The sequence below is a fragment of the Podarcis cretensis genome (genome assembly GCF_951804945.1).
Source record: "Podarcis cretensis genome assembly, chromosome: 14".
Classification (NCBI taxonomy): Eukaryota; Metazoa; Chordata; class Lepidosauria; order Squamata; family Lacertidae; genus Podarcis; species Podarcis cretensis.
The window spans coordinates 4,799,356-4,815,665 of NC_137183.1; the positions used below are offsets into that span (position 1 = coordinate 4,799,356).

Below are 16,310 nucleotides of genomic sequence, written 5' to 3' on the forward strand. Positions count from 1 at the left end.
GTTGTTTTTCTCTTTGACATCTGGTGGGAGGGCGTTCCACAGGACGGGTGCCACTACCAAGAAGGCCCTCTGCCTGATTCCCTGTAACTTGGCTTCTTGCAGCAAGGGAACTGCCAGAACTCAGCATACAATAATAATAATAATAATAATAATTACAGTAACAGATAAAATAGAGGATCAGAATAGAAAAATATATGGTCTAAGTTCAGTAACCAAGTTCAGTGGAAAGGCTGGCATCTAAAACAAATAATAAAGGGACCATCCCATATTACTGAGGGAAGGGTGTTGTAAAGTGCAAGGGTGGCATCAGAAAAAGGCACACTACAGAGTCACCACAAAACAGCACTCTAAAAGGTGACATGTATTTTAAACCAGTGCTAGGCCTTTCTGGAAATACAGGGGGAAATTGTCATTACAATACCATTTACTAACCTTTACAATAAATTCTTCTACTATCACTGTCACACTCTGCATTTCTGAAGTACGCATCACAGCTTCCATAGTCAGACAGCAAGGTTGTACAATCTTAGAGAATACAAGCATACTGTTAGAAATGCCCTCAAACTTAAAACAGCATGAAAGTTATTTAATTTCATTCTAATTAAGATAAACATTAATGCTTTGCTGAAGTATCCTATTTTGCAATAAGAGGGAGAGAGTACTGAGAGGAAACCAGTAACTAAAAAGTATACTCTCCCACAAGGAGAATAGGAACTGGGTAATAAAGCAACAATGCATTAGTATAAGCACAACTGTGATGAACAGGGAGCAATAAGGAGCAAGCATGTTTACTGAATGGAATTAAATGCCAGGAAAACCATATGTAAAGGTCTTAGCCATCCAGAAGGTTATTCCCAGATAATATAACACTATATTCAATTGTGTAGAACCACCTTTTTCATTTCAGAACCAGCCAGTTGCAGAAATGCAATGCCTCAGAAGTGCTACACAGCTTGTGAGTGAAAGGAGTTATTCTCTCCAGCTATAAAAGATAAACTACAGCGCAGAACTTACTGTTGTAATATTCTTCTCTTCTTTCTTTCGGAGGAAAGGGCAGGCCAGCACTTTCAAGTCATGCACTTGAGCATTCATACATTGATCAAGAGGGCTAGTTGACAAACTGAAATCACATTGGAATGAAGCTACTAAGGCAGGAGCATCAGCCTTTGTTAAGTTGGCAACAAACACAATTTCTGGTTCTATGATCCGTGTCAATACTGTCATGTTGGGCTGCGGTGATCCATCTAGAAAAATTTAAAATTTAGTTCAGTCTTGATTTAGCAGCCAGTCACCACAACAGAATGAAAAATATACCTCCACGGCACCACCATAAAATACAATTTTTACAATAGCGTACTTCAGAAAATTTGCCCTAGTAGTTGCATCCAGGATGCATAAATGTGACTGTACTGTTGGCAATATTGTGCTCCTTGCTACTAATAACTGTTTCAAATTTTACTTCACAATTTAAACATCCGGACAAGTCATTTTTCTCTGATTTCATAATAGAAAAATCTAGTGTTTCTGCTGTATGTGACATATGCATTTTCTGTTGATAGGGGATCCACTTATATAGGTATATAAGTTATGCAGGAAAGCATAATAGAAATACTTGCATGATTCACCCATCTACTTTTCAAAACGTCGTCTGATTATTTTGGTTAGGTTGAACTAAACCAAGCACTGATTCACTACCCAAAGAAAAAAAATGCCAGCAATGTTATCTCCAAACAATGGAAAACAAAATAAATGGTTTGTTCACTGCAGTGCTCATAAAAGATACCTAAGACCAAATGACATTTGGTGGTGAACAGGGACACAGTTGACAAGGAACTCTTTTTTGCTTGCTTGCTTCAGAAAGATAGGAATATACTTCTCTAAATTTAAACTAAATATAATGGGTGGATAAAAGGCAAAGGACCCCTGGACAGTTAAGTCCAGTCAAACTTGACTATGGGGTGTGGTGCTCATCTCACTTCAGGCCAAGGGAGCTGGCGTTTGTCCACAGACAGCTTTCCAGGTCATGTGGCCAGTAGGACTAAACCACTTCTGGGGCAACAGGACACCATGATGTAAACAAGAACACATGGAAACACCATTTCCCTTCCCGCCGCAGTGGTATCTATTTAGCTACTCACATTGGTATGCTTTCAAGCTGCTAGGTTGGCAGGAGCCGGGACAAAGCAACGGAAGCTCACCCCGCTGCATGGATGCAAACCACCGACCTTCCAGTCAGCAAGTCCAAGAGTCTCAGCGGTTTAGACCACAGCGCCACCCGCTCCATATTGGGTAGGATACAAAAGCTGTGGGAGCAGAAGACTGCCCGGACAAAGCTACTCCTCTCCACTATAGCCCACTGAAAATAACCCTGTCACACAAACTGTTTAGTTGCCCAGAAACATTGTTGAAAAGTGCCAATATTTCAGATTAGCTTTTACTACCTTAATACACATTCACACCCTGTTTAAAATTTTAACTGACATCAGTGGGCTTAAGCATGCTCAACTCTGCATGAGTATTCATTGTTTTGGTTTTATTGTTTCAGATGTGGAACTATGTCAACTGAGAGAGTTCTTTTGCTGACCTTTATCTGGTTTAGGTTTGCCATGAGTGGTATATTTTAACTGAATCTGGGTAGATCCTTCCATCGACGCTGTTGGCATTGATTTAACAAAGAAATCTGCTACCGTCAATAGAAACTCCACACTGGCACACAAATACAGTTTGTCCAAGACAGATATGATTTCGCTCCCATTTTTATCTTGCTTGTAGTTGAGGTCAATCATGACACTATCATCTGTGCCATCTTTCTTATCTATCATTCTGAAAAATAAACAAATAATAAAGCCAGAAAACAAGCTGAAGAACTGCTTTCCTGAAAGGATTTATAGTTTAGTAGGCTTCCTTGGGAGGAAGGGCAGGGTATGAATTCAACCAATAATAGTATTTTTCATCCAATTGCAACAGAAGATGCTACTTATAACATGACTGCATTGTAACTGAAGCCAATTGTCAGTTTTCAGCATTTTCCTAGTTTGAATACAGCTTTCTTTGTTCACCCAGGGCCACCTAGCCCAGTCATTAGCCAAAAGGAACACTACACTAAAGGAGTTTTCTTTCTCCACCCACCCACCAACAGTCCCAGAGAGAACTCAGCTACCACTTCCCTTCCCTTGCATCGTGGCTCTTAAATAAGCTATAAAGCCTAAAGCAGAGTTTGCACTTTATTTCATGTGCAACACCAAGTTACTTACTACAGGAGCTCTAGAAATATTAATAATGACATCAGAGTCTAACCTTGAGGTTGCTTTCTGAATCCCTTCTCTGAGATCATCCAATGTACATGTTTTCAACTTAGTATTAATATCCATAGAACCATTTGAAAATATCTGTCCTGATGATGTCATAAGATGCAGTCTGAGTTCTCCAAGACACAAGCTCTTATCATGAAGTGAAAGCTGAGATTTCTACAATACATATAAATAACCAAGGTAAAAGAATTATATGCAGAACCTAGAAGACTGAAAGTGCATACTTTTACAATCTACTTGAGGACAGAAGCACATGAGGACACAATTGTTATTAATGCTTTAATAATTTAAATGTTCGCAAAGGAGAAAAAAATCTATATGAAGATTTTAATATTTCAAAGCTTGCCACAAATGGAGGACACTAAAATGAGATAGGCAAACTAGATTCAGTGTGCTGGGTATATCATTCCCTCTACTGCTGATATTCAGGATGAGTAGTGTAGCCAAAACACCACCACCTGCTCACAAGAGAAGTATCATCAGGCTTGGTGGAGCCCAGAGGCTTGCAGAAGTACAAAAATGGTGGGGGGAACACAAAAGAAGGCCAACTTCCCCCCTACCCCCAAAGGCTAACAAATTGTGCATGCTTACAACATATGCCTGCTTCACCCAGGTATGATGTGATGAAAAAGAGGGGTCAGAACCAGGGTTTCTGTGGCAGACTTTGTAAACCCATTATGCAAGATCTTAGCTGAGAGTGCTGGGAGAAGGACTCAAAGTGAAGAATGATGTTATGGGGAGGTAAAGAAACAGTCCAAGGGCTCGTCTAGACTTCCTTTTGCGCTGCACTTTCCAGGCATAGATCTTCATTTTAAAGCTCAGTGTTCGAGCAGTTTTGTTCTTTGTTGTGGTGCTTTCCCCGGGAAAACTCATGTTTTACAGCTGAATTGGGGCAAACTGCAATCCGCAGAAACCTCAATTGCCATTTGCTCCAATTTAGCAGCAAAATGTGGATATTCCCAGGAAAAGCAGCAGGGCCAAAAAAGAACCACTTGGACACAGAGATTTAAAGTCTGAACCTGTGCCTAGAAACACAGCACAAAAGGAAGTATGGATGAGCCTACAGAGGCTGAGGATGGAGGAGACTGGAGCAAGAAGTGTCATTGAAAGCAGAAATGCAGCAGAGGAAAGGGGCGGACAAATGAGTGAAATTAAAAGACAATGAGGAAGAGAGGAGAACAATCTGTGAAGCTGGGCAGGGAATGGAGCTGGAGAGGAGCAGAACTGACAGCAAAGAGGAGACAAATGGAAGGGAAAGTGGGCAGAGAGGAAGGAGGAGGACACTGTGGGAAGGGAAGTAAGAGGCATCAAAACATGGGATTGTATTTAACACTGAGCTCATTAATTATGGTAGACAATATGTTAACTTATAATGTTCTTTTTCTTTAAACGGTATGATTTTATCCAACATTATCTTAATTCATATTTACTCCAAAGGAAAATATTTTTCATGTTGAGGTGAAACAAACCTGCTCAACATCAGAATTGTAGAGAACAATGGAAAGCGATTCAAAATTGAATTCAAACTTAAGGGTCACACTCTCCTTAGGCTGTGTTTCATGAAGATCTCCTTCTCCCGAAGTGATGAGACTACCTGAAACATTTTAGAGATGAAAAGTAACACTTGAATCTGCAGCATTTTGGAGATCAATGCACATCAACTGTGCTAAGATTTAAAAATTAGCTGCCAACTCTTCTTTGATCCCATAAACAAAATACCTTGCTTAAGACCAAATACAGTATCTTACCGTAATTACTATAATCAACTTAGCTCAACTTATCACCTTCATGGAGATCAGCATCAGTTGGGCTTTTGCTTTGTTTGAGCATCTGAGCTTCTGGTAATGTTGACTGTATAACCCTGCTAGGTGCAGCAGCTTCACCAAGATTTTCCAGCAAAATTTTCATGAGAAGGGTCAAATCATCTTGGCTGAGAGAGATCTGTAAATAAATCAAACCATTTTTCCCCTCAATAAAGCCACTTTTAAAAAGCTTTGTATTTAAAAAATACCTTGCAACTCCCATTTTCAATCAACACCTGTCTTGGACTCAAGATTGCACTGTAGTTTCTTGAAGTTGAGCATTACACTCGCCAACTGTCAGGTAACAGAATTGGGGGACTTTACTCATGCATAGTGGCCCCACAGCCTATTATAATAAAAAATGCAAGCAGTACTTGCTCTCCGTAATGTTAGTCACATGAACAATGTTATGAAAGTAAAAACCAATATAATATCCAGTAGAAAATCCTGGAATCCCAGCAACCATGAAAATTCTGTTTGGTTGAATCAGTTATCACCTACTTCATATTGTAAATATTTGCCCATGCAAAAACATGTCAAAGAAAAGTCAGGAATACTTCTATGTTTAGCAAACAGTATTATGTCAAACAGCCTTCACTGTTAAGTAGAGATAAACCTAGCTACCAGAACAAATTATTGGGCTCAGTAAACTTTTGCCATGGCAAAAGCAGCAAGTGATTAGGTCAATAACTATTAAGTCCTGAGTTATAATTATTATCTCAAAATATTTGCAATAGGTTTATCTCCATCTAGAACATGGAATTATCAAGACTTCCCATGGCCTTACCTGCATGGGCTTCAAGTCTCCTTTAACTGTAATCCCTGGGATCTGTAGGTACCAAGCTGCTGCTAAATTCCTCTGGACTGACAACAACAGATTTACTGGCTGCAAAATTTCAATATCTGGCTGAGAACCACTGCCTATTGTGGTCCTACAAAACAAAGGTTGAAACGTTAGGGCACACAAGGTATCTGCAGTCTCTCCATCCATTGCTGAAACAGAACACATGGATTATTTGGTCAGCTCTATGAACTATCACCTTGTGTGCTAAAAGCAGCCCTTGTCCTGTGACTGTTTCTAGTCAAGAACAAGAACCACCTGGCCATCTGTCAGGGTTTCTTTAGTTGTGATTCCTGCATTGCAGGGGTTTGGACTAGATGACAGTTGGATTCCCTTCCAATTTTACAATTATTAGAAATGAAGATTCCATTATACTGAATGAAGCCTTCGCCCCATCAAGTGTAGTACCATATACTCTTGACTAGCAGCAATTATCCAAGTTTAACTCAGGCAGTATTTCCCCAGCCCTGAAACAACACTTCAAATGCAGAAGCCAGAATGGGTGGGGAACCTGCAGTGCTCCAGAGTCTGCTGGAATAAAACACTCCTTCATCCCTGACCATTAGAAGAGACTAATGGAAGTTGGAGTCTAATAGTATCTGGAAGGCCACATGTTCCCAACTCTTGATGGGAATATATCTCCAAAGTGAAGCATCTGTTTCCTCTTCAAGGTCTGTTAATGTGCAACTGTGCCAGCTTTACGTTGCGGAGAAACCATGCATCTACAGGTATATGAAACAAGTCGTATCACTTGCATCAAATATCCCGCACACTTAAATCAAATTTCTCTCTCTCTATCTCTAATGTTAAAGTCACACCAGGAAGATTTCAGCAAAACCACAGTCCAATTAACCACCACAGTTAATTACTTCCAAGTTGGAGGGTGGTTTGTCTGACCAGTTGGGTGATGCTGAACCTGCTTTGGGTTGGGTTGCCCTCCTCCTGTAGGGACAGGCTTGCAGTGTGGAGGTGCTCTTAGATCTAGCACTATGGCTCAGATGGCCTTGGTGGTAAAGAATGCCTTTTATCAGTTTGACTGATCTATCAACTATGACCCTATCTGGACAAAGACAGCCTTGTGGCATGTTATCCATGCTCTAGTACCGGTAATTGTATTATTAGATTATTGCAATGCATTACACTTGGGGCTGTGCTTGAAAACTCTGTGGATACTACAATTGGTCCAGAACGATGGTCAGATTATTAAGGAAGATAAATATAATCACATTATGCGAGTGATTTGTCATCTTCGATGGCTTCCAATCTATTTTCAGGCCCAATTTAAAGGGTTACTTGTTATCTTTAAAACCCTAAATGTAGCAATCTTCGCTTCTGACCCATCCCCTTGTCAGAGTGAGCAAACACTGCTCTTCAGTCACCTTGAGCTGCAACCTTCTTTAGCTAAGGGGATGAAGGAAGCTCTACCTCTTACAGCACAGTAGTGACATTCCCCAGTTCTACACATCCACAACAGCTGACTCACTGCCCAAGATCCCTACTGACTTTATCCTTGAAAACATTATCATATGGAAATATTTTCTCATTAGATGTATTGTCAACTCACAGCCCACCAGGAGAAACTATTGTTGGCATTTACACAATTGATATCCTATGATCAAGAGTTAATCTTGAGTTAAATAGGGGGCAGGGGCAGAATATTCATACCTTGATATCTTTAAATGTGTTAGTTGTATATCCATTTTGTCAATCACTGGAGGATTAGAAGACTCTTCTCCAGGAACCAGGCTAAATTCATTCTCAACTCTGATTAAGCCAAGATCTGCTACCAATACATTGTGAGAGATGGATGACTGAGGAATTACTATAACTGGAGCTTTGAGATTGATGTCCATCGAAAGTCGGAAGCTCTTTTTAGCAAAATCCTTCACACTCAAAGCAGCCATTTCAGCAGCTTGAACTGTGGCAGCACTCAGGGCATCTTTTGCAGTTTGGAAGTGATTTAGGAAGTTCTGTGAAAAGGTATAATTATGCAGCACAATAGCTAGTTGATAATGCTAACAGCAACCGAATAAACAAAGATAAGAATAGACACATCAACTCAGGATGTGGACAGCACAACCAATAGGGTGTTGCAAACAGAACTATGGTGAAAATTGTTGAAAGTAATAATCTGTTCCCTATTTCCGTTTTTTTTATGGCCAAGGATTAATGTGACTTGAATCAAAACAGCAAGTCTGAATTCAGACTCCAGATTTTGTCACAGTCATGACATCATCATCATCACTATGATCCAATGGAAAAAGCAGGACTAGGAACAACCATCATGTTGGGATACAACAGAATGGTGCAAATTCTGCACACCTGGGAGTTCGTTTCGGAAGTATCTTTAAAAAATACTTTAAAATTAAAATGCAATAATGAAAAATAAGTTCATCTCTTACCAGTAGTGACATGAAGAATTTATGCAGATAAACGATTTGAATGCAGCCCACTTTCAGTGACATTTTACCATCTACCTTGGACATATCTGTATAGGCTTCTTCTTCTGTAGCATCTGGATAAAGTGACATTGCAAACCGAAAGACTTCATCTCCCACTATTGAGACAGTCTGCAAAGATAATATTCATTCAGCACAATCATGTTCTTGTAGATTTCTATAAGAACATTTTACACCTTTCTCAGTGTTTATTTTTCAATAATTTTTTTCCATCCAATTAGCACAACAGCTACATTTTTTAAAAACATGCATTTATCCCCGATGGAGTTTCAAACAACATTATGAAAGAAAAATAGCAAGTCCCTAAATCCATGGGTATAATAAGGACTCTGTCTGATTAAGCCAAATTTATTAATGTACCTCTTTTCTCTGCACTTGCTGCATTCAAACTGTGTTCACAACAGATATGATAATGTTCACTACATTATTCATAATGTACACCACACATGGATCATTGAATGAAAGCAATCATAGGCATATTACAACTATTTGTTTAACCAGAGAAAGAATCAAGCACCAGTTTTTAAAATTAGCATACAGTAGAGGACATATTCCTAGTTTAAGCAAGGTATGTCATGCTAAAAGCACAGTTTTGTCACTAAAGTTCACATTTTAAAGCAAACTGTGCTGCTCTTCAATTTGTCAGAGATTGGAGAAAACTCCCATCATCTTCTGTTTCTTCCATGCTCAATGCTTTGCTTCCTCACCACCCAGCAAAAGAAGCATTCCATACTGCCTCAAAATGCATACCCTTTTGACTTTTTCGGCCCTCATTCCATTTACCAGCACAGTTTCTAAAACTGGCAGGCGTAAGGCAAGACCAAGTCTGAAAATCTGTTCCTATCAATTTTCTTGAACCTTCCTGTGAAGCACACATGGCCCCCAGCTTAACAACTTCACTTCTCATATTCACCTTTTTATGAACTGTGTTAGGATCAACGTTTGTTATTATGAAGTCACGAAGCCTGGCAAACATTTCTGTCTGTTTCGTCATTGTAAAAACGGAGGCTTCCATACCTGGCAGAAAAAACAAACAAAGGAAAATGTTCAGCTTTCAATTCAAAACAGTAGTGGGATAAAAGAGGATTTCTTAAAGAGTGGTTAGTTATTCATATCAGTATTATGGAATAACTAAATCCTATGGCAGTGATATAGCGGTGTGGATCTGCTCTGAGGCTGGATAGGAAGATGATGGAGGCCACTCTGCACTTGCTACAGAAGACCACGATCTAAATACATCAAAGAAAGAGAGTCCAGAGCTTGCTTCCATGCTATGGGCACAAGAACATAGTAGGAGCTCTGATGGACCTGGCCAGTGGCCCATCTTGTTCTCACAGTGGCCAATCAGATGCCTGTGGGAAACCTTCCAATAGGACCTGAGCACAACAGCACTCCTGCCCCCTCCCCTTGGCTTCCAGCAACTGGTATTCAGAAGCATATATATATATATGTATATATATTGAACTCAACAGGTAAAAAAAACCCTATTAAGCAAACTGTTAGTTGCCCTACATTTAATTAAGGATATATTTCTATGATTCACACACATCTTCATATGCTCAAAATGGATAATATTTTACAAAAAAATAATAAAATGTCTATGCAATTTCAAATTACAGAAATTCATTTACCTTGTATTCGGATATCAGCAATGTCACCTTTCTGATCACAGACTAAAATGTTGAAGGCACTCAATTTGGCAGTGAGCTTCAGGTCAAACCCACCATCGTGGGTCACAAGAGCAGAAACTGCACCACAGAAAGACATATTAAACAACAACTATTAAACAATAGTTTTCCAGTTCAGATGTTAATGGGAAACTAGTTTTAAGGAATGCCTCCCTGCATATGAACTGACCTGGACTGTGCAATAATCATCTGAGGCCCTTCTTCATGGATCCCCTACATGAGGGGTCTGGAGGGTGGGGATACAAGAAGGGGCCTTTTCTGCAGTGGCTCCTCATTTGTGAAATGCTCTCCCTATGGAGCATGGGTAGGCAACTAAGGCCCAGGGGCCGGATCCGGCCCAATTGCCTTCTAAATCCGGCCCACGGATGGTCCGGGAATCAGCGTGTTTTTACATGAGTAGAATGTGTCCTTTTATTTAAAATGCATCTCTGGGTTATTTGTGGGGCATAGGAATTCATTCTTTTTTTTTCCTCCCCAAAATATAGTCCAGCCCCAAAGGATGCGCCAAGGGGCAATCTGGGGCTGGCAAGCCATTTTCATGGGAGAAGTGACAGGCAGTATTTGGCATGCTTAATCATGGTCGTCTTTAGCATATGCGGCGCCAGGGTGCAAAGATCTGCCCAGCGCTCCCAAATTACCATTTTTCTCCGTGTAATAGATGAGGTCGTCCTATACACAGGTAGTGGGGGGGGGGCTGTGCACTGCCAGCCATCTGGCTGGGGGGCACACAACTCTCCCCCATGCTGCTGCGGGAGAGCAATCCCTGCAGAGGCTTGGGGGGGGGGGAGCTGCGTGCCCACCAACCATCTGGTGCCTACCAGAATTCGGCGCCGGAGTGCCCAGCACCCCTTGCATCCCCGGGTAAAAATGACCCTGTGCTTTAACCCTTTTCATCGCTGCTTCCCTCCTACAACCCCAATTTTGAACCATTCTCCACCTACACATCCTTATCAATGAAGTCTCAGGAGCCCCAGCGAAGTGAAAAGTACTTATTTATTAAATGTCTATACCGCCCTTCATCTGAGGATCAGAGGGCTGTTTACAATATAAAAACACAAAAACATGTAACATAGTAACAAACAAAAACAATGAACTCCTCCATACACAGTTTAAAATGCCATAGATTGTTTAATTAACCAAAGGTCCGGAAAAAGAGGAATGTTTGTGCCTGGCACTGAAAGATATGTAATGAAGGTGCCATGTGAGCCTCCCTGGCATAAAAGTAGCCAAGGGGAACAGCTGCTGCAGAGGAAGAGTTCTGTCTGCTGTTTCCCTCTCCCTACAATCTCTCACACACTTAGCTTTCTTCCTCATGCAATGCTGTGGCTTGTTCTTTTCGTCTCCTTCATAGCATTAATGCCCATTTTTACTCTTCTTTTGTCCCCTCCTCATATCATGTCTTATGCTAATCAAATAAAGCACTTGACAAAATGTAAAGTAGTATATAAATTAACACACCACTACCATCCTTGGTTATCAAGGAGATATAGCGATATCCTACATCACAATACCTGGTTTTGCAAGAACAGTTTTGGGCTCCTCTGAAAGCAGCTTTCGATCAGTTCTCTTATCAGCAGGTGTAAGCTCACTTGTGGCATATGTGAAAAAATTCATGATTGACAGCAAGGCTTCGGTGTGTAGCAACATGTCCAATGAAGAAAAGGAGACCTAAGAAAGAGAAGGTATGTCACAGAGGATCACTGGCATCTTGCCTTAGAGCAAGGCCTTGGATGTCTGGTTATTTTATTAAAAAACTGCCCTTTAGCTTATGTATAAACAGTTGAACTCATGCCATTTTAATTTGTATATTGTGATTATGTTGTCATTTGTTTTATTACTTTGCTAAGAACTTAAGAACAGCCTTGCCAGAGCAGACCAAAAGCCTCCCTAGCCCAGCATCCTGTTTTCTTAGTGGCCAAACAGATGGCCACGGGAAGCCCACAAGTGAGAGATGAGCCAAGGAGCACTCTCAAGCAAGTGGTATTCAGAGACATAGGGCCTCCAATGCTGGAGGTAACAGACTCTCCGTGTCTTGATAGCCTTATCCCCTGTGAATCTGTCCATTCCCCTTTTAAGGCTGTCCAAGTTGGCAGCCATCACTACATTATATGGTAGCAAAATCATATTGTTTAAGTCACATTGTATATTGCCCTGAGATAAACATTATAAACCGTGGTATATGGATATCATAAATAAAATTTAACCTTGTTTGCATTCATTTATCACACAAGCAGGGACGCAGGTGGCGCTGTGGGTTAAAGCCTCAGCGCCTAGGACTTGCCGATCGAAAGGTCGGCGGTTCGAATCCCTGCGGCGGGGTGCGCTCCCGCTGCTCGGTCCCAGCGCCTGCCAACCTAGCAGTTCGAAAGCACCTCCGGGTGCAAGTAGATAAATAGGGACCGCTTACCAGCGGGAAGGTAAACGGCGTTTCCGTGTGCGGCTCTGGCTCGCCAGAGCAGCGATGTCACGCTGGCCACGTGACCCGGAAGTGTCTCCGGACAGCGCTGGCCCCTGGCCTCTTAAGTGAGATGGGCGCACAACCCCAGAGTCTGTCAAGACTGGCCCATACGGGCAGGGGTACCTTTACCTTTACCTTTTATCACACAAGCTTGTGAAGAGCATGTTGATCCAATAAACTTGATCCCAAAACCCTTTGACTAAGTTAACAATTGTTACAAAAAAATACACCATACTATACAGCAGCTCACTTGCCAACACATTTCAGTACTTACATTTAGTGCTTGCTTTGTACTTTTGTAAATTGTTTCAAAATGTGCTCCATCTGCATCAGCCTAAGAAAAGAATTGAAGCTTCAGATCATTATATAAATAGAAGCAACAGCCAGAGGGCTCCTCTGACCTAACATCTACATGTGCCTGCCCTAAAGCAGCCCCACCCTGTCCCAAAGTGTCACTCAGATGACTAAGCTGTGTTTCACAACTTCCTAGACCACAGGGCAAGAAGGGTTAAGGAAGAAAGAGTTTCTTTCATCTCAGATGAGGGCAATTAATTGCCTTCAGGGAAAATCAGATCCTTGCATATTTATTCAATCTTCATCACCTAAAGTCATTTTTCCCAGTCTCTGCCATCTCTCAATCTCCCCTACCCCTCACCTGTCACTCATACAAAAATTACACCTTGCTGATTGAGACCAGAATAGCACTGACCAACCAGATGATCAGCTAAGGGACTTAGCCTTAATACAATGTTCAATTAAGGTAACCATAACATTTAATTCCCAGTTATTTCACTTTGCTGTTCCACATCACTGAGCATAAAAAGTCCTAATTTCGTTTCTTCAACACTGACTCATAAGATCCCACAATGATCTTTAATTAAAAACAAACAAACCTTTATATATTTCATTTTTAAAAGATGCTCGCCAGATTCATCTGAAGAACTAATGATGTTCAGAGGATCTCCTTTGGAATCTGTGGGTAAAGTAAGAAGCATGTTTAGAGAGCTCTGATTCATTTAGCATTCATTTTGCACAGTAAAGTAATCAATGCAATAAATGTGTTAATGTTTCAATGATACATTGTTTTTTTGAAGAAATGGTGTAGAGCAGCAGAGGGGAACCCCTGGCCTGTGGGCCTAATTAGGTCCACCAGGCAGTTCTGGCGAAGCCAAGCCCACCCGCCCTACAATGGACATCATTTCTGACAACAGTGGTAAGGCAAGCAAATATTAGGCTGGGCCAAAAAGGGGGTTGTGCCTACAAAACCCCAACAATCAGCTGAATGTCAGGGCTTGCATAGCATCATGAATGGCTCTTTGCAAGCCCCTCTGATGCCTCGACTATCTGAACATTGGGGCTTGCAGTTTGCATGCCCTGACAATCAGCTGGTCATGAATGTAGGTGATAGGCAAGTGGGTGGACCTGTGAGTGGCCCTGCCCACCTGTCAAACTTGGCTCACAGGGGGTGGGTGAGATAGGGATCTGGTCTGCCAGCTGGAATTTAAGCAACTCAGAACAAGACAAAGGATGAGTAAAGAGGTTTATTAAGTGACATTAGTTACTCTTCTACAAACAAATGTAAAAGTGCTTGTTTCCAGCATTAGATTCGCTTCTTGGAAGAAATTATTTCAGCAACTATTGAATTTTCATCATAGCAACTCATTCCTTTTCCTCCTCCTTATAACCAGAAAGCTGCTTTGGAAAAGTGTGTGTGTGTGTGTGTGTGTGTGTGTGTGTGTGTGTGATTGTGTGTGAGAGACTCCTCCTTAAATTATTTGTAGCAAGTACCAGGTTCAGCCCTTAAATTAAATATGTGACATTTAACAGGATACACTGCAAATGAGAGGGAAGACTGGCCACGTTAGGAAAATCTGAAAAAAAATATTTTAAAATGTTAAAGTTCTGTGAGAAACCTCCGCTCACCAACTACAATCTTACAAGTGTAAGAACTACACTATTTATACATTTCTATTTTTCATCACAGGTTTTCTCAAAAACCTATAAACACACATAAACACTCAATTACAATAAACAAAAAGTTGAGTAAAACTTATGGCACAGAGGCAGCCAACGAAGGTCTTGAGAAACTACCTTTAACATTCAAAAGCAGGGGGTTCCAACTCTGCAGCTCTATGATTCTATGTAAATCATTGATGGACACAGAATCAGACATTAAAGAACACAAATTGAACATGTAGGAAAACAATCTGTAAATTTAATATTGCCACATGAAGAACTGTTTGCACCACCTGAATTACATTATTTTGTCAAATTCTAAGTTAACCTTGACTTACCAGTGAATTCAAGGCACTTCATGTGGATTTTTTTAAGATATGCTGTAGCAGTCATGGAATGTGTTTTAATTCTGCTTTCAGTTCCAAGCTGCAACACTGTTAATATGTGCAAAGGGCAGCTTTTCTTGTCTATCTGTTTCATTAATGTTACTACAACCTAAAAGAAAAATACAGGACATTTCAAAAATTGCAACAGAATGCATTTGAAGACTCAAAAGTCAACCATATATAGTTGAAATCAACACCACTTACATGGTTTCTGCCAACACTAGTTTCCAACTCCCAAGTGAAAAGAGCAGATCATCATGAATACTGTTCAGCATTTACTATAGATACCTGCTAGTTACCCACGACTTTTGAACTCAGTGGGCTATTGAAACTATGATTTGAGAAGCAGCCTTGATCAAAACTTCTTTTGTTCTCAGTAACCATAGGTTAATCAAACCAAGTTTCCCTGAGTTCAGACAAACAAGGAACTGTGGTTTGTTTAAAAGCAAAAACTTTTCCTTGGAGAGGGGACATGATATTAGCATGAGAAGCCAAGACTCATCACAACTCATTCATGCAATGGGAAGCTAGGCCTTAGTCTGTACCAGAAAATGAGAGAAGTGGCATATTTTACACTGCTAACAACACAGATTTGTGGGCCTATCTTAGAGGCTTTCATGTGTCAATTAATTGTCTCTAGCACAGATAAATAAAACAAACTTCAACATTTAGGCTTAAAGAGACAAACAAGCTGTCATACCTCTTTGATTTCAAAGTTTAGCAGCATATTGGTAATATCCTCCTGCAGGACTTCTTTTGATGTGCCCAGTAAGTTATCTTCTAACATAATTTCTTTCTCAGCTACCAGTGTTTTTGTCTTTTGTTTTCCATTTCCTGCTGATACGAAAGACAGGTTAGTTCCACTTGTAAAACAGCATTTTTATGGTTATTCCTCCCCAAAAAGGAACAATGGTTCTCACCTGGAGACTGTTTCTCAGAGATATTGAACATGTGGCATTGTGAGTTTTGCTGCCCTCTTATGCTTCAAGACGGGAAACCAGGAAAGGTCTTTGCCCGCTATGCCATACGTTCATCACCTCTTAAGAAACAGAACCCTATACTAATTCCAAAAGCCGCACTGGCTGGCATGGATTGATCCAGACAAAATTCAGAAAAAGAGAACAAAGGGGGATGGGAGACCAAAAGAAGCAACCTCAAAGACCAAACTATTTACAAGGTTTTTAAAAATAAACAGTTAAGATAGGAAAAGGCCACTCACTGTTCAATATAATCCATTTGAATATAGTTTTCTTAAGGGACTTCAACTACTTTCTGCATTAATTTTCACGTATGCTTTGATTACACAGCTCCCAAAAATAATAACTAAGCAGGAAGCAGTTTTCACCATCTGCTATAGTTACCAAGGGAAAGGAAAAACCAAAAATTCCTGCTCAATAGCTTAAGCAGTC

At 40.6% G+C, this 16,310-nt stretch overlaps 1 protein-coding gene across 5 annotated transcripts in view; it reads right to left on the bottom strand.

The window, feature by feature from the left end:
• The window catches only part of VPS13C (vacuolar protein sorting 13 homolog C), a 100,530-nt gene that overhangs the window by 37,249 nt on the left and 46,971 nt on the right, over positions 1-16,310 (bottom strand). For 4 of the 5 annotated variants that reach the window (XM_079953084.1, XM_079953082.1, XM_079953085.1 and 1 more), the window contains 16 exons: positions 15,602-15,738; positions 14,854-15,010; positions 13,453-13,532; positions 12,834-12,893; positions 11,613-11,769; positions 10,045-10,161; positions 9,327-9,430; positions 8,357-8,524; positions 7,620-7,924; positions 5,901-6,045; positions 5,096-5,252; positions 4,781-4,905; positions 3,298-3,467; positions 2,585-2,823; positions 1,015-1,244; positions 433-525 (listed from right to left, as the gene is read on the bottom strand). In XM_079953084.1, coding sequence (XP_079809210.1) covers positions 433-525; positions 1,015-1,244; positions 2,585-2,823; positions 3,298-3,467; positions 4,781-4,905; positions 5,096-5,252; positions 5,901-6,045; positions 7,620-7,924; positions 8,357-8,524; positions 9,327-9,430; positions 10,045-10,161; positions 11,613-11,769; positions 12,834-12,893; positions 13,453-13,532; positions 14,854-15,010; positions 15,602-15,738 — 2,444 coding nt within the window. The remainder of the gene's footprint in view (positions 1-432; positions 526-1,014; positions 1,245-2,584; positions 2,824-3,297; positions 3,468-4,780; positions 4,906-5,095; positions 5,253-5,900; positions 6,046-7,619; positions 7,925-8,356; positions 8,525-9,326; positions 9,431-10,044; positions 10,162-11,612; positions 11,770-12,833; positions 12,894-13,452; positions 13,533-14,853; positions 15,011-15,601; positions 15,739-16,310) is intronic. The other variant, XM_079953083.1, reaches the window with a different exon arrangement.